This window comes from Ursus americanus, chromosome 25 (assembly GCF_024610735.1).
Source record: "Ursus americanus isolate L20-20 chromosome 25, mUrsAme1.1.p, whole genome shotgun sequence".
NCBI lineage: Eukaryota > Metazoa > Chordata > Mammalia > Carnivora > Ursidae > Ursus > Ursus americanus.
In genome coordinates, this window is record NC_142151.1 from 41,502,118 (window position 1) to 41,524,182 (window position 22,065).

The 22,065-nt window shown below is 51.5% G+C and overlaps 2 protein-coding genes and 1 long non-coding RNA gene across 5 annotated transcripts; 2 read left to right on the forward strand and 1 right to left on the reverse strand.

Moving 5' to 3' along the window:
• The first annotated feature begins 515 nt into the window (after positions 1 to 515).
• Positions 516 to 13,110, forward strand: SMARCD1 (SWI/SNF related BAF chromatin remodeling complex subunit D1). 3 transcript variants are annotated; one of them, XR_006780233.2, is made up of 14 exons: positions 635 to 863; positions 1,525 to 1,712; positions 1,998 to 2,040; positions 2,135 to 2,257; positions 2,711 to 2,833; positions 3,868 to 3,984; positions 5,263 to 5,364; positions 5,659 to 5,820; positions 5,915 to 6,012; positions 7,598 to 7,733; positions 9,675 to 9,797; positions 11,166 to 11,267; positions 11,394 to 12,023; positions 12,524 to 13,110. XR_006780233.2 is itself a non-coding variant. In XM_045801084.2 (13 exons), the coding sequence occupies exons 1-13, from the start codon at positions 687 to 689 to the stop codon at positions 11,445 to 11,447; spliced, it is 1,548 nt and encodes a 515-aa protein (XP_045657040.1). In that variant the 5' UTR covers positions 519 to 686; the 3' UTR covers positions 11,448 to 13,110. The 3 variants fall into 3 exon arrangements, 2 of the variants coding, with proteins under 2 accessions (XP_087711948.1, XP_045657040.1); XM_045801084.2 differs by having other exon boundaries at positions 519 to 863; positions 11,394 to 13,110; XM_087855822.1 differs by lacking the exons at positions 11,166 to 11,267; positions 11,394 to 12,023; positions 12,524 to 13,110 and adding an exon at positions 10,875 to 11,013 and having other exon boundaries at positions 516 to 863.
• On the reverse strand, positions 7,940 to 19,548 carry LOC123794760 (uncharacterized). The gene is made up of 2 exons (XR_015721688.1): positions 19,409 to 19,548; positions 7,940 to 11,389 (listed from the first exon to the last, which is right to left on the reverse strand). It is a non-coding gene; the product is annotated as an uncharacterized LOC123794760 (long non-coding RNA).
• On the forward strand, positions 15,974 to 21,732 carry GPD1 (glycerol-3-phosphate dehydrogenase 1). The gene is made up of 8 exons (XM_045801086.2): positions 15,974 to 16,130; positions 16,635 to 16,812; positions 17,618 to 17,758; positions 18,350 to 18,488; positions 18,727 to 18,839; positions 19,507 to 19,740; positions 19,962 to 20,068; positions 21,077 to 21,732. The coding sequence occupies exons 1-8, from the start codon at positions 16,090 to 16,092 to the stop codon at positions 21,171 to 21,173; spliced, it is 1,050 nt and encodes a 349-aa protein (XP_045657042.1). The 5' UTR covers positions 15,974 to 16,089; the 3' UTR covers positions 21,174 to 21,732.
• The last annotated feature ends 333 nt before the right edge of the window (positions 21,733 to 22,065 follow it).

Consider the following 22,065-nt stretch of genomic DNA (forward strand, 5'->3'; position numbering starts at 1 on the left):
GGGTCAGGGTCAAAATCCAAAATAAAATCTGGCAGCAGGTTAGGTTTTAAAGGTCAGGGACAAAGTTGGGTTCAAATTCTGATGTTGAGGTAGTTATTAAGGCACTGTATCTGTGGAATGAGCCCTGGGCCATGAGCTAGAAGATCTGGATTCTCGGCTTTGGCTTTACTGCTAACTTGTTGGTTGATCTTTGCCAAGTCATTCACTAAGATCAGCTTTCCGGTTTGTAAAATGGAATAAACAGTGCATTCTCCTCTTCAGCCCCCCAGGCTTACAGCAGTAAGAGAAGGAAACGAAAAACAAAGCGCTTTGGGAAGTTAAATCTCCTGCGCCTGCATGAAGCAGTTACTCCATCACCCCCGTCATCAGAGCGCTGAGGCTGAGGTGTGGTCCCCCTTTCCAGGGCCTTGTCTTCCTCCTGTCGGCCTGGGGGCGCCCGCTCACAGGGCCTCTCTATCCCGGAGTTCTTCTCTATGGTCTTCCCTCCCGGACCGCGAAGACGGGAGGGAGTGGTCAGCACGCCTTTTCCGCTAGTCGCCCCCCTCTAGCCCACAGTCTCGCTGCCCTGAGCCTCCCGTGCCGGCCGGCCGGCCGGGCGGACAGGCGGGCGCGCGGGGGGCCCGCGGGGGGCGGGGGGAGTTCCGGTTCCGGTTCTTTGTGCAGCTGCAGCAGCGGCTCCGGGGAAGATGGCGGCCCGGGCGGGTTTCCAGTCTGTGGCTCCGAGCGGCGGCGCCGGAGCCTCAGGAGGGGCGGGCGCGGCGGCTGCCCTGGGTCCGGGCGGGACTCCGGGGCCTCCCGTGCGAATGGGCCCGGCGCCGGGTCAAGGGCTGTACCGCTCCCCGATGCCCGGAGCGGCCTATCCGGTGAGTGGGGCAGGAGGAGGGGCGCGCGGGCCGGGGGCGGGGCCGAGCGGGGGCCTGGGAGTGACAGGGGTGGGGGAGAAGTAGGAGGGACTCTCCTGGGAGGGATTCGGGCCCGGAGTCGGGGTGAGGGGAGGCAGTGCGGAGGAAGGGAAAGGAGGCGGTTAGCATCCCCACCTGCTCCTGGGAGCATTGTTTCCGTTGGGGAGTCAGGGTACAGAAACAGCGTGGATGAAGTGGGGCGAAAGGTGGGCACGTGAGGACCGGAGTGCAAGAGGGTTAGGGCAGCTCCAGGGCCCGGAGGAACACGGAAGGTGTAGCTAGCAAATTGAGGTCAGCTTCTAAGGAGACGATAGCTGGCAGTATTCTCTGAGTAAATGTGGGGCTTAGAGAAGATGCCCAATGTGTCAGATACAAAATAGACTGGGGAGCATTTGAGTAGAGTTTGGCTGTCTCTTAGCTTCGGGGCTATATTCCCCTTGGGATTGTACCTGGAGTACAGGAAGCCCCAGTTCTTTGGGTTTCAGAGACAGAGGGCTGTCCTCCCATTGTGCTCCACCGCACCCCCAGCCTTGTTCATTCAAAGAACTCAGGCATCTCCCCTTTCTTCTTGGTGGGGTTAGTAGGGAAGCCATGACATCTCTGGGTCCTCTCCTCTCTATAGAGACCAGGTATGCTGCCAGGCAGCCGAATGACACCTCAGGGACCTTCCATGGGACCCCCTGGCTACGGGGGGAACCCTTCAGTCCGACCTGGCCTGGCCCAGTCAGGGATGGACCAGTCCCGCAAGAGACCTGCACCTCAGCAGATACAGCAGGTCCAGCAGCAGGCGGTCCAAAATCGAAACCACAAGTAAGATGACCCTGGGGCAAGGGAGGGAGGGAAGGAGGGAGAAAGCCCTTGAGGACACCGGTGATGGGAGAACCCGAACCCAGAAGTGGTGGTGCTGTGTCTGCAGATGGGTGCTCCTTCTTCAGAATGCCTCACACGGGTGGGGGTGGGGGTGGGCGGAGTGTCTTTGATTTGAGAGACGCTTTGCAGTCCCTTCATTTTCCTGTAAACGGAGGTGCTGACCAGTCTGTCTTCATGTTCTGGCTAGTTCCATCCCAACCTGATAACAGTATTTATTCCAAACAGTGCAAAGAAAAAGAAGATGGCTGACAAAATTCTACCTCAAAGGGTGAGTCCAGGCTGTAGGTCTTCTTGAGGATGTGCCGAGTTTGAAAATAGAAATGGTCAGCTCTGGATCCCAATGATATCTTTTTGTTCCTAAGATCCGTGAGCTGGTACCAGAATCCCAGGCCTATATGGATCTCTTGGCTTTTGAAAGGAAGCTGGACCAGACTATCATGAGGAAACGGCTAGATATCCAGGAGGCCTTGAAACGTCCCATCAAGGTAATGCAGGAGAGTGCTAGGCAGACAGCCAAAGGAGAGGACTCGGGAACCTTCAGTAGGCTTAGGATGAGAAATCAAAGGCGCAGCGCAGCTCTCCTTGGCATTTAAATTATATCTCCCTTCCGCCTACGAACTGAGAATTACATTAGACTGAACAGCAAAGGGGGAGGGGCTTTTGCTATCTCTTGCACCAGAAATATATGCCATCCGTGTTTTTGTCATAACTGCTCTGCTACCTTGGGAACCTGGCACCTTGCACGACTTTGTTTATTTGGCATCCTCGTGTATGCACTTGCACTCAGGCCGGTGGCCTGTATTCTTCTAGATGGAATCTTTATCCACCCACCCCAGGGACTGGGTGGATAGTAAGTAATTTGGGGGTTTGGGGAAATTCTTGTCTTCAATATCAAACCACTGAAGCCCCACCATCAATCCTGTTTCTGCCTTTCTTAGCAAAAACGGAAGCTGCGAATTTTCATTTCTAACACTTTCAATCCGGCTAAGTCAGATGCCGAGGATGGGGAAGGGACGGTGGCTTCCTGGGAGCTTCGGGTAGAAGGACGGCTCCTGGAGGATGTGAGTTCAAAGTCCACTGTGGTTGACGTCTAGGGTGGGAGCTGCTGGGAGCAAGCAGTGATGTCTGGTTGGCAGGAAGCCTGATTGGTGCTCACAGCTCCTGTTGGGAACAGCAGGGAGAGGGTCACTGTGTTCCCTGCACTAAAAGACAATGGTTCTTTGTGTCTGGCTCCCACAGCTTGGCCCTCGCTGTGGTATCATATCGAGGACCTTATTGTTCTGGGATTTGATTTGTTGTTTACCTTCCTTCTGATGGTGCTGGCCATTGGACTTAGCATCTGCAGATTATTCAGTTTTTAGTTTTTCTTTCTTTAAAATTAAATGAATTTGCACTTAGCACTTGAAGACATGCTTTTCTCTCTGAGTCCTCAAGGTCCTTGATTCTCACTGTGCTATCTCCACCTTCCCAACTTCCATTGGAGATCTCTCACAGTTTAAGTGGGATAGTTTTCTTTGGTTCATGGGGAACATCAGCTGACAGGTGTTAACCCCCAAACTTCCTACCCCAGAAGCTCACCTCTCATTCCTTACACTCTCTATTTTTAACTGTTCGTAAGGAAGCTAATTTGAATGGATTTTTGCAGGAGAACTGGGGCTCCGTGTCAGAGCTTCCTTCTCTATATAGGTCCAGTCCATCTGCTGGTGGTGTCATTCCATCCAAATAAAGCTGTTTTTGTTCTGGCTGCTTATTGCCTGTGATTCATTTCCCCTCTAGAGTCAGACTTTTCTCTGTTCAGACTCGCTTTGTTACGGGCAACGGTTTGGCTTAACTTGCCTCATTTCCCTTAGGGAAATGAGGTGGGTAGGTCATTGACCCTGCACATGTTATTGGCTGCTTCTTCAGGGTTCTGTGGCTACCCTTATTGGTTTAATACCCCCAGACACTGACCTTGTCATCTTCTGAGAGAGATTCAGAAGACGTTTTTGAGGTTTTTTTTTCCCCATTGCTGTCGTGGGTTCTTTTTTAATGGGACTTTGTCTTGAGGAATTTCTTCTGGCCTTTTCTAACAAGATCTCTCCTCTCTCTCCTCTAGTCAGCCTTGTCCAAATATGATGCTACCAAACAAAAGAGGAAATTCTCCTCCTTTTTTAAGTCCTTGGTGATCGAACTGGACAAAGACCTGTATGGGCCGGACAACCATCTGGTAGAAGTGAGTAGTTCTGTCCTCTAGGCTTTGACTCCATGACTGGAGGATGATGGACTTGGGAGTCAAACTTTAATGTTGAGGGACAGGGGAAGGTAGAAAAGGTTACCCCCAGTATACCGTACTAAGCTTGCAGTTTGCACGCTGACCTCCAGGTGGCGCGAGCTGTTTAGTTCTGGTACTGTTTGAACCCAAGAGCTCTTGGAGTCTGACTTGTCCCACCTTTTTAATGTTGTTATCCTGGTTGCTGCCCCAAGGGAAATTCTAATGGAGGCCTCTTACACGTTACAGGTCATCTCTGCATCTTGCTTATTAATAATGGTGAGATGTTATCCACACCCTACTCATACTTTTTCCTGATAGCAGGTGCTGTAAGGGGGTTAACTGATAGGCTTCTAGTCCTTGCAAGTTTCCCTCTATAGATAGATCTGGGACTTCCTTTGGTTCCTGTTCTGTTTAGATTCACATCCCACATCACCAGAAATCCTTTGTTATAAAGCCTGGTTATACAGTGTTCTGAAGACCCTGTTAGCGACAGTGTTCTTTGGGGTACAGTCAAAACAGAATGAGACAGTCCAGCTCTCTGAGTGAACTTAACCTGCTCCTTTCTTTGCCAGTGTAGCTGCAGCCCCTTAACCTCAACCACTAAGAGACAAGGGAAGGTCTTTACCATCTAATAAGGGAAGTAAGTCATAGAAACAATAGAAGTTTAGAAATATATTTAACTTGACTTTATAGCAGTAGAGTAGAGTGGCTAAGAACGTGGGCTCTAGAATCAGACACGCCAGAGCTCCAATCACGGTGCCACGACTTAGTGGTTGTTTGACCTTAGGCAAGTTACTCCACTCTTCTAAGCATTAGTTTACTCATCTGTAGTGTAGGTTTAATTGTGTCTGTCTTATGTGGATGTTGTGGGAGTTAAATGAGATAATCCCAGGTAAATGTCTTAGAAGACTCTTGAACATAGTAAGTATTTAAGAAACGTTAGCCACATTTGTTTTTTTTTTTTAAACCGTGCGTATGTATTATCCATTTTGTGGATAAAATTACCACTGAAAATTTAGGCTAATTTACATGTGACCCTAAGCAGAATCAAAGGTTAATCTGTTTAGGTACAGACAGTAATCCCAGAGCTTTATGCAATGTTTAGAAATGTCTCATGCTATTGCTCTTTTCCAGTAGCCTCAGTAATCAAAGTTAAATATTCAGTCATTACAGACGCTCTTCCCTCCCACCCCAGCTCTCCCTCTGGGAGAGCACCCCCTGACATCTTCCTCTCTGTAGTGGCACAGGACCGCCACTACCCAGGAGACGGATGGCTTCCAGGTGAAGCGGCCAGGAGACGTGAATGTACGGTGTACTGTCCTCCTGATGCTGGACTACCAGGTATTCTGGGGTGATGTCAGGGGACCCAGCTTTCACAGCCACCTCCCGTCAGCAGCCTGATAGTCAGAGGTTTAAGTCTACTTGTGGTTAATTTGTCACCAGATGATAAACTCCATAAATATAAGGATAGGAGCTTAGCCATCTCTGAGTTCCTCCTAGTGTTTTTTGGCCCCATAGAAAGCACTGCATTAATGCTTGTTGAATGGCTTGAATGTATGGCCACGCTAAAGCACCCCAAAATATATATAGACCCAGCTCACTAGCTTCATCCCTGCCCTCTTTGGTTCTCTGCAGCCTCCCCAGTTTAAATTAGATCCTCGCCTGGCTCGGCTCCTGGGCATCCACACCCAGACCCGTCCAGTGATCATCCAAGCACTGTGGCAATATATTAAGACACATAAGCTCCAGGACCCTCACGAGCGGGAGTTTGTCATCTGTGACAAGTACCTCCAGCAGGTAAGAAAAGAACCCATTCTTTTGCCAGAGTCCAGTGGAGCACTAGTTGTGCTCAAAATGCCAACTTCTTAGCTGCCTTTCTTCTTTCACACAGATCTTTGAGTCTCAACGTATGAAGTTTTCAGAGATCCCTCAACGGCTCCATGCCTTGCTTATGCCTCCAGAGCCCATCATCATTAATCACGTCATCAGGTGAGCGTGTGTAGGGGAGGCGGCAGCGTGCTGGAGTGGGCTGGTACCAGCCTTCACAGGCCAGTTGTCCGATTTGCAGGAAGCAGGCTGTCAGATAGCGGTGATTTAAATTACTTAAACTTACAGTTTAGTAAAAAGGAGGGCAACATACCCCCAAACTCATTATTTCCTAATTATTTTATAACATCTTACTAGTATTTGTGTTTGTGAGGTTCTTTATGTTTCTTGCATATTATAGAGGAAATACTAATCCGTTTCCCCTGCTCTCCAAAAGTAGAGAGTTCCTATGAAAACTTTTCGCAAACTAAAATGGCATAAAGCAAGAAAGTGATTACCATTAATTTATATGGAAAAAATTTTGAGCGTCCCAGACCCCAAAAAGGACTTTCGCACAGAATAAATAAAAATAAAGTCCACATGCTCACAGACCATTCAAAGCTCTGGCGGCTTGCTGCTGAGATGCTGACTTCAGTTCTCCCAGAGAAGGAGCTTGGGGGCGCCCCTTGCCGCTCGGGGGGCGCGCTGCCTCTGATGCTGCTGTGACACCGGTGCTGGACGCTGGTTTGGCTTCTCACCTGTTTTCGTGAACAGGAAAATCCTCCTCAGAAAAGCTAACAGGTCTTTGGGAAAAGCAAAGTGGCATCACGTGGTATGATGTGTTACTATACGTCTCATCCCAGCTCCTTGACCGGTGACAAAACGTTGGCAGCTTGAAATGAACCATGTTGGGAATATTTAAACCACAGAAATCAGCAAATGCTACAAATTGGCTTTTTTTCCCTCTTCTTTTGGAGAATCAATTGTTAGACATTTACCAGCCCATCGCGGATGGGCTACCATCTCTTCTGTGGATGGTAAAATATTCCAGCCTGAGACTCCACGATTCCATTATCTCCTTCCACTTTCGTGCTCAGAAGATGGATGGGCAAGGCGTCTCACTAGGTATGGAGCGAAGGGATGCCCTTCCTCCTCCTCAGAGCAGCAGGTCGCTGGCTGGAGTCTCTTTGCCTTCTTTCCCTTGCTCTTTATTAATTCCCATAAAGGCTTTCCTTTCTTTATATTCTGAACCGCATCACTCAGCCTACAGTTTATATGTTGGATCATTCGAAGCTGATCTGTCCTGTATTCTTGTGCTTAAAGTTAAGCTAGTTTTTACTTTATTTTGTATGGTGTGTATTTTATTTGAATTTATTTTCAGCATCAATTTTAGTTTAACAAGGAGAAAGATATAGGAGATAACTACAGTAGTAATTTCCTTTGGGGAGGGAGAAACTTTATTTTCAGTGGATATCTTTTGTGCCATTTGAATTTTTACCATTGATTTAAAAAAAAAACAATAGCTCTGTAGGGGTTTATATACAATAGGTCACACACACTTGAAGTATAGCTTGAGACTTTGTCAAATGTAACACCATGTAGCTACCATCGCAAAGAAGGTTCGGGAAATTTCTGTTAAGTGCAAAAGTTCTCTTGTGCCTTTTTGCAGTCAATCCCTTACTCTCATTCTTGGGCCTTCTTCTGGATCTTGTGTAGATAGGTCTTAGGGGACAAGCCTTTTACTGGGCCCCTTTGGTTTCCTCCCCAGCGTTGACCCAAATGATCAGAAAAAGACTGCTTGTTATGACATCGATGTGGAAGTGGATGATACTTTGAAGACCCAGATGAATTCTTTCCTGCTCTCTACTGCCAGCCAGCAGGAGATTGCTACCCTAGACAACAAGGTAGGGGGCCCTGAGTAGCTTGGGTGCCACCAGCCCTCTGCCACGGCTCGGAGGCTGTCTTTCGATTTTCGGCATTGGTGCGGAATGTCTTAACACCTAGTATATGCCGGCACAGGTGCCGGTTGGAGCTGGACACTAGGATTCTGGCTATAACTTTGAAGAGTTTTGAGCCTTAGTTTTTGAACTGTGAAACAAGAGACTATCACTTTTTTTTTTTTTTTTTTTAAGATTTTATTTATTTATTCGACAGAGATAGAGACAGCCAGCGAGAGAGGGAGCACAAGCAGGGGGAGTGGGAGAGGAAGAAGCAGGTTCATAGCAGAGGAGCCTGATGTGGGGCTCGATCCCATAACGCCGGGATCACGCCCTGAGCCGAAGGCAGGCGCTTAACCGCTGTGCCATCCAGGCGCCCCGAGACTATCACTTTTTTATACGGTTGTTATGAGGATTCAGTGAGACAACATACATAAAGACAACACGGTCTCTGGCATGTGAAGACAAATGGTAACCGCTGCTACTTCTGCTGTTATCCTGGTAGACGTGGTCCACGTAGGTAAAGCCAGAAAATGTTCAGAGGAGCACAAAGAACAGGGCGGCTTTCCTGGAAGAGTTGGTGTCCCAACTAAATCTTGAAGGACAAAGTGAGAGTTAATGGAAGGGGAGAAAGGATAGTGCTTGGGGTGTGGGAGGCAGAGGACGTTCCAGAACGAGGGAACAGGGTATGTAAAGGTTCAGAAATGGGAGAGAAGTATGTTCAAGAAGTACAAACCGTTTCGTGTGCTAGATGGACTTCAGGGTGCTAGGGACGGGAAGTCTGGGGAAAGGAAACCGGATAGGGAAGCAGGAGCCTAACCGGGAACAGGCTTTGATACAGGGAAGCTGGTTTCTATTTTGTCCCGAAGACTGGAGGCAGGGATGCTCTTTGCATTTAGAGTGATCACTGGCAAGAAAGTGGAGAGTGAGCGGTAAGAGGAGTGGATCTGGAGGCAGGAAGCCCAGTTAGGAGGCCAGTGCAGTAACGCATGGGAGGTGTGCGGAGGCTTAAACTTGTGGTACTAACAATAAGGATGAAAATAGGTAGACAGGGGGCGCCTGGGTGGCTCAGTCGGTTAAGCATCTGCCTTTGGCTCAGGTCATGACCCCAGGGTCCTGGGATCGAGTCCTGCATCGGGCTCCTTGCTCTGCAGGAAGCCTGCTTCTCTCTGCCTGCTGTGCCCCCTGCTCGTGCACATCCCCCCCCCCCCCGCCCCGCTGCCCAACAAATAAATAAAATCTTTAAAAAAGAAGTAGATCCGAGAGGTGTCAACGTGGAACTGAAGAGATTTGGATACTGTTCAGGTGGGGATGGTGGGGAGTGGCTTGAGGGAGAAGGAGGCATTATGACCCCCAGGGTTTAGCTTGGATGCAGTCACAGTCATCCAGAGCGGCAGCAGGAGAACAGAAGTGAGTATAGGGGGAAAGGCAGTGAATTTCGTTTTGGAGAGTTGGCAGAGGCCTTGAGATGTCAAGCAGCTGGAGTGGCTGGCGTTTAGAAAATGGACTGGTCCGTAGACTGAGGACTCATGAACCTGTCAGTGGTAACGGAAGATACATCAGTGAAGAAGTTGCCAGGAAGAGTATGGGTGATGAGAGAAGGGCAGGAACAAATCCCTGGACCACAGCTTTTGAGACAGATGTCTGTACCATTGCTTCTGAAACCTCAGAGTGTTTTTGCACCTATCTGTGCTGTGGATTAAGTATTCACCATGTGGCTTCCCCCATAGTGGACATTGCGGGGACCAGAAGGAAAACTTCACCACGTTGGGTGTGTGACACCGTGCACATACCTGCTGAAAGAATGCTGAGCGCTGGAGCAGTTCGGCACGGGGAGATGGCAGACACTGTGTTTAACTTCGCATTTCCCAGTTTGAAATGTTAGGAGCTTCCTTCTCTTCCTTTCAGATCCATGAGACAATAGAAACTATCAATCAGCTGAAGACCCAGCGGGAGTTCATGCTGAGCTTTGCCAGAGACCCTCAGGGTTTCATCAATGATTGGCTACAGTCCCAGTGCCGGGACCTCAAGGTAAAGAACCCAGGAAAAAGTGCATAGGGCCTTAGGTCAGTGAGGCGCCCATTTGTTTTATTTCCATAGTATCTGGTAGAAGAGCTGGAGAGAGAAGTGGGACCCGGTTGTCGTTAGCATGCTCTCAGGTCCGTTTTATAATCAAGTGAGGAAAGGGAGGTGGAACCATCGGGTGTTTATCTAGTGCTTACTATGAGGTGTCACTCTGTACCCTATCGTAGGGGATGCAGAGTGCAAAACTGGATTTCTGCTTTCAAAGCGGCCTGCATTCTGTTTGGAGAAACTAGGCTAAGAGGATTTATGCATTTATTTATTTTTTATTTATTTAAAGTGTGAAGATATAATTGGTCTTATTCAATGATTCATGAATTGGGCAGCACGCCTTCTAGTAAACAGGCACTCTGAAGAGTTGTACAGAATGGAAGGTTTTGATAGACAGGAGTGGGGGGAGGAGCAAGGAAGTTACTAGCAAAGGTAAAGAAAGGATTGTTTCAGACCAGGTTATTTTCTTTTGAGGGGAAGGGAACTGACTGATCCGATTTAAAAGGTTGTAAACCACCTAAGACATTATCAGAACTCACCACTACCAGTGAATAATTCGGAGGAGAGGGAAGATGGGTGAGGCGGGGAGAATAGCGGGGGGAATGTCCCGTGGAGAATTTGGGATTTGAGGTATTTCTCAGAGAGGGGAGCGCCGTAAACTCAGGCAGGGAGGTGGGCATGAGCATTGAATGAGTGAAATGTGCCCTCAGTTCTCTCCTTTCCTGCGAGAGGTGACTGTGACTAATGACAGAAGCTGAGCAGAGGGGCAAGGGATGAGGGGTGCCAGAAAGGGTCCCTGAACAAAGCAATGACTCATCGATAGCAGGGGGTGACTTCAGTCGTTGTATTAGTAGTTTGCGAGGGCTGCCATAGTCAAACTGAGTGCCTTAAACAAGAATTTATTTTTATCTGGAGGCTGGAAGTCTGAAATCAGGGTGTTGGCAGAAGGGCGGTTCCTTCTGAGGGCTGTGAGGGAGCATCTGTTCCAGGCCTCTCTCTAGCTTGTGGTAGCCTCGGGCATTCCTTGGTTTGCAGATGGTGTTCTCCACGTGTCTTCACATCGTCTTCCTTCTGTGCATGTCTCTCTCTGTGTCCAAGTTCCCCCTTTTTGTAAGGATACCAGTCATGTTGGATTAGGCCCACCCTAATGACCTCATCTTAACTTGATCATCTGCAGAGACCCTATTTCCAAATAAGGTCACATTCACAGGTACCGGGGGGTTAGGATTTGGACATCTTTTGGGGGGATACAATTCAATCCATAAGAGGTGTGAAGGAGGGAAACAAGTCTGTTCTCCTGTCTCTCTCCCCTCTCATGTCCCCCAGACCATGACCGACGTGGTGGGTAACCCAGAGGAGGAGCGCCGAGCCGAGTTTTACTTCCAGCCTTGGGCTCAGGAGGCTGTGTGCCGATACTTCTACTCCAAGGTAAGTGCCTGAGCGTGGGAAATGGCCAAAAACCGAGGGGTCTGAACCCTGGTTGGGGGTCAGTGGTATGAGGTGCCAGCTTCTGGTTTGTCTCATTTTCTACTCCCTCCACGATTTTCTCCCTAGGTGCAGCAGAGACGACAAGAATTAGAGCAAGCCCTGGGGATCCGGAATACATAGGCCTCTCCCACAGCCCTGGTTCGGCTGCACCGATTATACCTGGGCCCTGTGCTGCCTGCCTCAGAGCGCCTGCCTTGGTCTTGCTTGGGGCCTTCCAGGGGATGCTGTGGGTTCACGGACAACACCAGAATGAAGAGGGTCTCCCATTTCTGTCTTGCAAGACACCTGTCACCCTCTTCTCCCACCCCATCCCTTCCTGTCCCCCAGCTTCCCTTTGCCCCACAGAGTTCCCATGTGCCTCTGCCCTCCCCTGGTCTGCATAGGACCTGTAGATAGTGTTAGAGAGAGAACCTGTAGTGGTAATCAGTGCATTGAATGGATTGGGCCTAAGGCCAGGTGGTCTTCAAGGGGACCGGCTACACTGATTCTGCCCTTCAGAGACCCAGGAGTTGGGAGCTCTCGCCCCTTCTCTGAGACTCAGGCCTGGGGGCACTCTATAAGCTAGTTGATCTTGGCTCTCCGGATAACAAAGTCCAATTTCCTTCCTTCCCTCCACAGGTTTGGAGCACACTCTCCCTTTACTTTCGCCCTCTAGCACTAAAGGAACCCCGGTTCTTGGGCCCCACTGAGCCCCAGGTCAGTCCGCAGCCCTCTGGATTGGCCTGCTGTCTCAGTGCTTCTCTTACTCCCTCGTAGGGGGTCCACATCAGTATTGGAGTTTGTTCTTTAACTAGTGCTCCCTCCCAGCACACTCCCTGTAGCTGCTCTTTTTAGGATTCCCTGCTGTCGATCTGTCCTAACGCAGGGCATTTGGGTGGGGGAATCTTGCCTTTCCCTGTCAGAGCCCCAGGGATCTAACCTGGGGTATGGTCATTGCCAGCAGAGGCTGTTCCTTCCTGCTGTTGCTTGGAGGTGTGACTCATTTATTCACTCCACCCTGCGTCCCCTATCCCTTCATGGAGAAACAGGCCTGAAATCAAACGGGTAAAAGCCCTGGGCCATCCCTGTCTTCCTGTCCCTTGTCTGCCCAGTTGACACCCACTGGTGACTTCTAGGGCACTGAGGAGTGAAAGCGCCTAGGGCTGGCGAATAGCTCTGAGTTGGGTTTGTGACTCTTCCCTCTCCCTGCCTCACAGGATTGTGACTCCCCAGCCCCTGCCCTCAAAGCTTCAGACCCCTCAGGTAGCAGCAGGACCTTGTGATCTTGGCCCCTTGGAACTGAGATGGTTTTGCATCTTTCCAGGAGAGCCTCAGATTCTTCTTCCAGGTTGTATCACCCCAAGTTAGCATATCCCAGGCTCGCAGACTCAACATAGCAGGGTGGGAGACAGCTGGGCACAGAGGGGGAATTCCGTTCAGCCTGGGCTCTAAACCCACAGAACTGACAAAGCCCTTGCTTCCCCACCCCCTCCTCAGGCTCCTGCGAGCACATCCTCCAGCCCCATATCCCTGCCTCTTCCACACCGGGGACAGAATTTTCTCCCCATCTTCCCCTTCCTCCCATTATCCCATCCCTCCCTTAAAAGGTTCTGCCCACAGACACTGGACAACCTCTGTCCTTGGGGCTGGAACCATGAGAAGGAAGTTCAGCACTCCTACACGGTGTCCCTGTTGAAGATAACTTTTTATTAACTGAATTATTATGTTTTTTTCATGGACCAAAATTTTTTTTGTACTGTCCCCTTATCGATGTCACCCAGTTTTAATAAAAGAGTCTTCTGAAGGATGGGTCCCCTTACGTACTGAGGGAGAGCACTTCCCTGAGCTCTTTCTCCGATACCATTAGCCATGTTCATGGTACCTGTTTTTATTTAAATAACAGATATTTCTTGGGTACCTGCTGTGCCAGCTGTGGTGCTGGGCACTAGGGATATGGTGGGAAACAAGGTTTTTACCCTGTGGACCTCAGGTTCTCACCTTACAGCTTGTTTTGTCAGCCCAGTGGGCCAAGCAGGCCGGGTACTGGTTGGGATTATTGGGCTTCCTCGCTGGATCTGAGAGTCGTGCCCCCAGCTCTCGGTCGGGAGGTGCTACAAGACAGTGGCACTGCCATCTTCTCCCTGATCCTTCTGAGCTCCCCGAGGCACCTGCTGGCTCAAGGGCACTGCCCAGGGGCACCTGCACTTCCTTAGGCTTGCTGGTCCTGAGCCACCTGTAGGCGAGTTCCTCTCAGGGCTCCTGTCTAGCGAGGGCCCGCACAGCCGAAGACGTGTGCCTCTGCCTGCTGTTCCTTTAAGGTTCCACTGTCATGGCCCTGAGAGATTTCAGTTCTTAACACCGGCATGGAAATGCTGTGCTGTCCTCATGCTACAACCTGCCCCTCGGCAGGGTTGGGAAGACTGCTCAGGACGGATCTCCCATTAGCGGGCGCATGAAATTCTGCTGTTCCCATCATAATGTGCTTGCTTCTCACCTGGTGGCTCATGCTTGCCTCCTCGGTGCCATTATCGAGCTTGGTTCTACCCCGAGAAGGGGGTTTAGAATGCAGGATGAGTGCGACCACATTCCAAACCTGTAGTAAAGAAACTATCCTTTGCTTCATGGATGGGAACACCCAAGTACTGCCTCGCATACAACCAAATCCACCCAGGTTACAACTTGTTCCCAATTTGGAACTTGGCGGTTTATCAGACTTGAGTAGGGAAAAGAAGAATGTGTGGGGGTGATAACTTGGAGTGGAAAAAATTGATGTCAAGGACATTGAAATGGCATCTGTTTTTACCCATTACATTACATGTGTAATGAATGGCTGATGAACCATTATTAATTTCAAGCAAATAATCTACAGTTTGCTCTTGGGAAAAGAGCTCTAGTAGTACAGATAACTTCTGTGATGAGCCAGTTCCGAATCTGCACACTCTTTATTCCTATATAAATGCACAAATTCCTTGTCTCCATACTACTGAAAATGATTTTAAGGGCAAAAGGAGAGATGGGAGAATTTAGGCAAAAAACAAGGGGGTTATTTTATGCATAAACATCCATTCTCTGGGGTTCCCACCATATGCGCCAGGGACAGAAGCATTCTTTCTCTTCCATCACCCATAATCAGTGTTCCCAGCTGGCACTTGGCACCGGCGCCTTTGTCTTTCAGTGCCAGCGCAATAATGCAGCGTGCTCTCCGGGAGGCTGGCTTTGCAGCAGGTGTGATTTTACTCCTAAGGGAAACCAACTACCAACTTCACGTACGTTCCCCTATGGGAACTCCCTGGCCATGGGAGGGGAATATGGTGGGCCCCCCCTGGGCAGTCCCTAGAACTTAGAAAAACCTCTTCTCTGCAGTCTTGCCCTCGGGCCCATTTACCCTCACTCTGTGGTTACACAGACTCCTCTCTGGCCTAGTGCTCATTGCTGTTGCCGGGCCAGCAGTGGCCCCAAGGGATGGAAACACCCACTCAGCAATCTGCCAAGCCAGGAGTTCAGCACGTGAGCAGACAGTCGTGTCTGCCCTCTAGGCCAAAGTGCACAGACAGCTGCGGCGTTAGGGGCATTTGCCCCACTCCACATCAGCCTAGAAACCAGAGCTGCTTCTCTTCCTGGTCAAACGGATGGCTGTAGGTGATGTAGAGTCCTGGACTGCTTGATGTGTTCTTTCCAACCTCTTCCCGTGTCCCAAATCACACACCCCACTTACTCTCAGTTACAGGGTCTGAGAACACAAAGCTCCACAGAAGTTATGGCTGCCCCAGGTCCTGCCTCCCTTCCCCTTTCTGGCTTCTTGCAAATGAGCCACTAACTTGAGGGAGCCCCTAGTGTGGTAGCTGGGAAACCCAAGAAAGAATTGAAGGAAGCTCAAAGTCTCTTGAGGACAATGAACGGTTTAGCCGCTGTCTTTTCTCTCCTGTCCTCTTCTTCAACCCCAGAGTCTGCAAGAGAATTTTTGGCCACTTGGCCTCAGAGCTTCTAACTTTGACCTTTCCCACCTTCTCTTCCTGGAAGACATTCGAGTGAGGATTCTTTGAGGTGAGGAGAGAGGCCCAAGGGTGAGTCCCCGAGATGACCACTGTGGGTAACAGAGATGCCCTTGTCCCTCAGGGCTCCTGGGGTCTCTTATCCTTGGGCTGGGATGCCTCCAAAGCAGGCCCTCACCTCTTATGTGGTCTTATCTTTAAAAGTGAGCCCACACCTGCCCACCTCATTCACACACAGTCCTACGGTAGAGCTGGTGCAGGGCCAGTGACACATAATCTTTGTCACTGCTAGAGGACAAACCTGGAGGGTAGATTCTGGAGTCCTAGGAGGCTATGTGGGGTGATTTCCACCTTGGAAAAGAAAGCATTCCTGTTTCTGCTACTAGGACTGACTACAATTTATTCCAGTGCTGGGGGACAGAAGGGATTGGGGGGGGGGGTAGTCACTTGCTCCTCATCTGGGCTATTTCTTGGCAGACCTCCAAATGAGACCATTACAGGGAGGGAGGGCTGGGGCCAAGGGAAGAAGCTCACTAGCACCATCAGCTGGCAAACCTGAAAGGAAGAAGGGCTTGGACTCTGCCCCATTCCTGTTCCCCCACCTGTCTCTCCCCTTTTCTCCCCTTTCCCTAGCTTTGCCAGAGTCCCTGTCTCCCTGGGCGCCCGCCTCCCCACCCGCCCCTGGAAGGCGGGACTTGGCTGCACCCACGTGTGGCGGTGTTATATGCTCCTAGTCAGCAGGGGAGCTGGGGAGCGCAGCACTGAGCTGGATCAGTTAGAGAAGTGGCACCATGGCTGGCAAGAAAGTCTGCATTGTAGGCTCTGGCAACTGGTAAGTGGCTCTGTCAAAGAGCACCTGGGGGGAGGGGAGGTTCCCCCAAGAACGCGGGGCTAGGGTGAGGGGCAGGAGGCAGCCGGTGGGTAGGAATTGCCCTCCAATTTCTGTTCCACCCTTGCTATCTCCTGTGCCAACCCCCACAGGGCAAATGGTGCTCAGACCTTTTGGGTCCTTGCTTGCCTGGGCAGCTGCACCTGTTTGCCACAGGAAGAGGGCTTCCAGAGTCCTCCCTGCCTGAAAAGCTGCCTGCGGTTGGGGGTTGGGGAGATCAGAAGGCTGGCCCCCTTCTCCAGCTGCGAAGTTTAAGGCAGACTGAGTCTCCTTTCTACTGCCAGGGACACACTTTCATGGTGGTACGGGGTCACAAGGAAGATGGCAAGTAAAGAATCTGGTGGGCTGCTGTGCTGTCCCCTCACTGCCACCCTGTGCCTCCTCCCCTGCCACTGTTCCTCCCTCGTGCCCTGACTCTTCCACTTTCCGCCCTCCCCCTCCCACTAGGGGCTCAGCTATTGCCAAGATTGTGGGAGGCAATGCAGCCCAGCTGTCACACTTTGACCCACGGGTGACCATGTGGGTGTTTGAGGAAGACATCGGGGGGAGAAAGCTGACAGAGATCATCAACACGCAGCATGAGAACGTCAAATACCTGCCAGGGCACAAGCTGCCCCCCAACGTGGTGAGCCCCAAAACCCTGCAAGGAAGGGAAAGGGAAGTGGAGGCGTGCTTCCTGCGGAGAGGGGGCCATTTCAGCTGCTACTTGGACTTGGGAAGCATCTTGGGACGGCCGCTCTAGGCACAGGGCACCCCTATGCACAACCCCCAAAGTGCTCTCCTGGCACTTTCTGGAACTGAGGAGAACTTGAACCCACTCCCACCCCCCAGATACACTCACGGGCTCCCAGGCAGAAAAGGGAGGGGGAGAGGACAAGGAAGTTGGCTTCCGTGGCAACCAAAGACTGGGGGTCTGAGAGCGCCTGCCTCAGGCTCTAACCCTGTTACTTATTCACTGGGCTATTAGCCGACTTGGAGGCTGCTCCTTGGACTTAAGGTCCCTGGTCAAATCCATGTGGCTTGCTCCCAGCCTGGAGAGGGGGAGCAGGGAAGACAGCAGGGAGGGCTCTCCCTTCCCAGTTGGGGGCCCTAAGAAGCAGCATGATGAAATCTTACTTGGCCGCCTCCTCCTGCCAAGCCCAGGCCTCCCACTGCCTCCCTCACTGTCCCACAGCCAAGGGCTAGAAAAGTACTGAGCGGAGGTTCCCAGGAGTCCTCAAGAGCCCCGGGCAGCTGGAGTGAGAGGGAATGATGGTGAGGGGGAGGAAGACGGTGTTTCATTCCTCCAGGTTCAGCTCTTCCAGATTCAATCCCCCAACTGCCCTTCCTTCTCCCCCACCAGCCTCACTCTTTAGCTCCTAGATCTCCTGAATAGGCTTCCACAGGGGCGAGAAGTCTGTGAGGCCCATGAGCACTGGTCACCCCCACAGGTGGCTGTCCCAGACGTGGTCCAGGCTGCAGCGGATGCTGACATCCTGATCTTTGTGGTGCCTCATCAGTTCATCCGCAAGATCTGCGATCAGCTCAAGGGCCACCTGAAGGCAAACGCCATTGGTGTATCTCTTATTAAGGTGCCAGGAACATCTTCATGTGGATGGCGGCGGGGTGCAGCTAACTGTTGTGGGGTCAGGGCCGGGGAGGAGAGGAGAACAAAATGGCAGAAGAAGGCCAAGAGTTTTTTGGAGAGGGGAGGAGTTGATTTGGGGAGGCTGAGAAATAGCTGCTGGGGGCCAGCGGGGAGGGGAGGCTGGTTGGAGAGTAGTTAAGAGATTGGTTTGGAGGGTGATGTCTGAGGAATTTAGGAGGCATACAAGGGATGTCTGGGGTTATGAGAAGTGGGGTGGTTTGAGGACTGTGAAAGGGAAGCTGGTTTGGAGGCGTTTCTGAGATGGAAGCTGGTTTGGGGGACTTGGCGGAGGGTTGTTTAGGGATGTGGAGGGGATGCTTTGGAGAGGTAGGTTGATTGAAGGTATATGGAAGGAGTATTTTCAGATGGATTAGTTTTCACATGATCTACCGTCCTCACAGCAAGCTTTGGCTGGGGCAGGGCCTTTGGGGAGGCACACTGATGAACAGTGGATTTGGAAGGGGCAGGATTTCTGGGTGGGAAGCCCTCAGTGGGGCATAAAGGACACCTGGCCTGAGCTCCATCCTGTGCCCAGGGGGTAGACGAGGGCCCTCAGGGGCTGAAGCTCATCTCTGAAGTGATTGGGGAGAACCTTGGCATCCCCATGAGCGTGCTGATGGGGGCCAACATTGCCAGCGAGGTGGCTGATGAGAAGTTCTGTGAGACAACCATTGGTGAGAGCCCTGTCATCACCTACATACACAGCACAGCTTGCTACGTCCCCTCTCTGTATTCCCCTCACCCCCATGTAGCCATCTTCTCCCCATTAATCAGGCAAAGGAAGGAGACCCAAGCATCAGAGATGAGGGAGGACTGGGACATCCCCAGGGAAAGGGTTACGGGTTCTGCTGAGGGCAGGTATGGGAAGAGTCAAGAATCCCCTTTTAAAGCCTTGCCCCCTTCCCGCTTTAGGCTGCAAGGACCAGACCCAAGGGGAGCTTCTGAAAAAGCTGATGCAGACACCCAATTTCCGCATCACAGTGGTGCAAGAGGTGGACACAGTAGAGATCTGTGGGGCCTTAAAGGTGAGAGGGTGCAGAGGCAGCTATGGGGTGGGAAGTCCCTGAAGGAGGGCCTGGCTTAGTTCTACAAGGTTGCTGGTACTCCAGGCTCTCACTCGGGCCATTGCTCCCCTTTGCCACCAAGTCCCCGCCAACACACACAGGAAGAATTATAGCAGTAAGGTCAGGGTCATTCAGGCCTGCCAGTTATTCACTATCCAACATTGGACCTCCTTCTTCCTTTCTTCCTATAGCTCCCTGTGGGACATCTTTATCCCTGCCTCCAATGGGTGGTCCAGGGGGAAGAGGAGATGTCCTGAGGAAGGACCCAGGCTAATGGGAGATAAGACATCCAGGCAGACTGATGGCCAGAACTCTGAATCCTGGATAGAGCTGAGGACATCAGGATATGGAACAGAATAGTCATGGATGGGAGGGCCAGCTGGATAGAAGACTGGTTTTCAGTGCAAGTTCTCAAGGACAGAGTATGAGGCAGGGTTGGGGAGCCAGGAAGCATGAGCCCAAGGGTACAGCAAGTAGGAAAATCAAGAGATGGAAATAGTTGAGGAGCCCACCCACTATGCTTCACTTACTCAGTGGTGTGTCATGGCGGATGGAAGGAGCCTGAGGCAGGTGCTGAGGGGTCTGCGGGGAGGGACCCTTTCTCAATTGTGACCTCCACTCTCCAAAGAATGTAGTGGCCGTGGGTGCTGGCTTCTGTGACGGGCTGGGCTTTGGCGACAACACCAAGGCAGCGGTGATCCGACTGGGGCTCATGGAGATGATCGCCTTTGCCAAGCTCTTCTGCAGCGGCCCTGTGTCCTGTGTCACCTTCTTGGAGAGCTGCGGTATCGCTGACCTCATCACCACCTGCTATGGAGGGCGGAACCGAAAGGTGGCAGAGGCCTTCGCCCGCACAGGAAAGGTGGGACCCTGGGAGAACAGAGAATGGAGGGCGGCCCAATAGGTTCAAAGTAGAGGGATTTGCTTTGAGGTATCCTTGATCACAAACATTAAGATTGTTGTGAACATTCCCGGCCTTTCTTTCTTCCTAAGACTCTACCTCCCGTCTAAGCCCCAGACTCTCCACTCCCACAGACAGCCCTCCTCTCCCATTTCCATCCACCTGTCCTATTTTCTTTACAGTCCATCGAGCAGCTGGAGAAAGAGATGCTGAATGGGCAGAAGCTGCAGGGGCCCCCGACAGCCCGGGAACTACACAGCATCCTCCAGCACAAGGACCTGGTGGACAAGTAGGTGTCTGCCCCAGCTCCGCTGGGGAAGGGGCCACAGCCGGAAGTGCTGTCCACATTCACCTTCCTGATCCCTCCTCAATCTGTGAAGCGGGTGGAGAGGGAACCTTATGTTTACAGACAAAGAGACTAGAGCTTGGAGAGAGTCTGGTCTGTCCACTGTCCCCCAGCTAGTTCATAGTCTTTGAACTACCTCCAGGCTAGTGTTCTTTAACCACATTGCTTGGGCCCCCCCACGTACGTAGCCTCACTTCCCGTCCTTTCCTCCTGTCCTTTGCTATGAGGGCTGGCACTCTGGGGCAGCAGGAATAAACTCAACCGACTATCCGTCCTCTCTGTCCCTGAACCCCAAGTCTAAGCCACTACCTGGAGGCCAACCCTCCTGTACCCTGAATCCTGTCCTGGGGGCTGAGGTGTGAGGAGGACAGTCTCTGTGTCAAGATACTCCGTTTCAGGGAGCACAAAGACAGTTGGGGTGATGGGCTGATCAGAGCACAGTTCTGTCGGTCAGAGAAAGAATCCTAAAATAAGAGAGTCTGAAACAGGTTCAGAAGATCAGCTCATGCTGGTCAGGGGAAAGCCTCCAGGTAAGGGATGCAGCCTGTGCAAGAGGACGGGAAGAAGGAAATGCATTTATGGAGCACCTTCACATTAATACATAATCCCTTCTTCACTACTTTGTTATATTGGTCCCATTCTACAGTTGATGATACTGAGGTTTACAGAGGTTAAGTGGCTTGCCCAACTAGAACAAATAATTCATGCCAGGGAATCATACAGGCAAGTTCAATATGACAGGGAGCAGGGCAATTAACAACCTGACCCTAAACCCGGGACTAGGAAGTTCAAATTCTCAGCAATTGGAAATTGAGAGCCGGAGTCTGCCTGAGCTCAAAGGTGGGAGAGTAGGGGAGTGGAAGGTTAGGAGGTGGATGGGGAGTGGGCAGGGGTAAGGGGGGGTAGGGGTATACTAGAAGGCTAAGCTGGGTCTTTCCTTCCCCATTCTAGGTTTCCTCTGTTCATGGCTGTGTACAGGATATGCTATGAGAGCCAGCCAGTGGGTGAATTCATCCATTGCTTGCAGAATCATCCAGAACATTTGTGAGCAGAGCTGGGGCCCAGGCCAGGCAGCTTCTTTACCCCAATGGAGACAGTCAGAAGCTTGGGGTACCTGGCCATCAGGATCCCTGGGATGCTCCCTGGAGCAGCCTCTTCTCCAGGAGGCTGTGGGGCCCAACTATCTACCTGGGGACCTTGAACCATCAAGCAGCCTACAGCCTCCTGCCACCACCTCTCACCAGAAATGGAGTTGCCTTGTCCCTCTCCAGATGTGGGGCTTTCTCCTCGTCTTCTGGGAGGGGTAGAATCAAGCCCCAGTGCTGCCTGCTTTGGGTGTGTGTGTTGTGGGGAGGATGAAGGGAGAGGGAGGCAAGCGCTACCCACTGCTGCCTCACGCAGACCAGGAGTCCCGTCCCCAAGCCCAGCTAAATGGCTAAAGAAGTACCTCAGCCACAAGAGGAATGAGGCAAGGGCTGCCAAGGAGGGGCCTGGGCTTTTGAGCTGACACAGGCCTCAGGGACCCCTTTGCTCTGACCTCTGCCAGGCCCCACACAGCATCAATGGATCTCAGTGTTTGTTAACAAAATACAAAGCTCTCAACCCCCTCCTAGCTTCTCCTAGCAACATCTGCGTCCTCAGAAACCTCTGGTTGTCCTCCCCACCCCACCCCCCACCCCCAGGCTGCCCTGGCACCAGAGTTGCTGCCATGCTGGCATCTCTGGCCCTAGGGCTTGTCATTCTCCCCAGGGACTTCCTAGTTCTTGCCAGCTCCTCCCCACCATGCATGACCTTTCTAAGCCTTCCCTTGCCCGCCTGTCCAGCACCCTCTTCCGAGAGCAGGAACCTAATCTGCTGACAGCTACACCATTTCATAGCAGGCTCAGATCACTCCGCTCCCTATGACCTTTGTATTGGCTCCGCCTCCCTTCCCTGAAGCT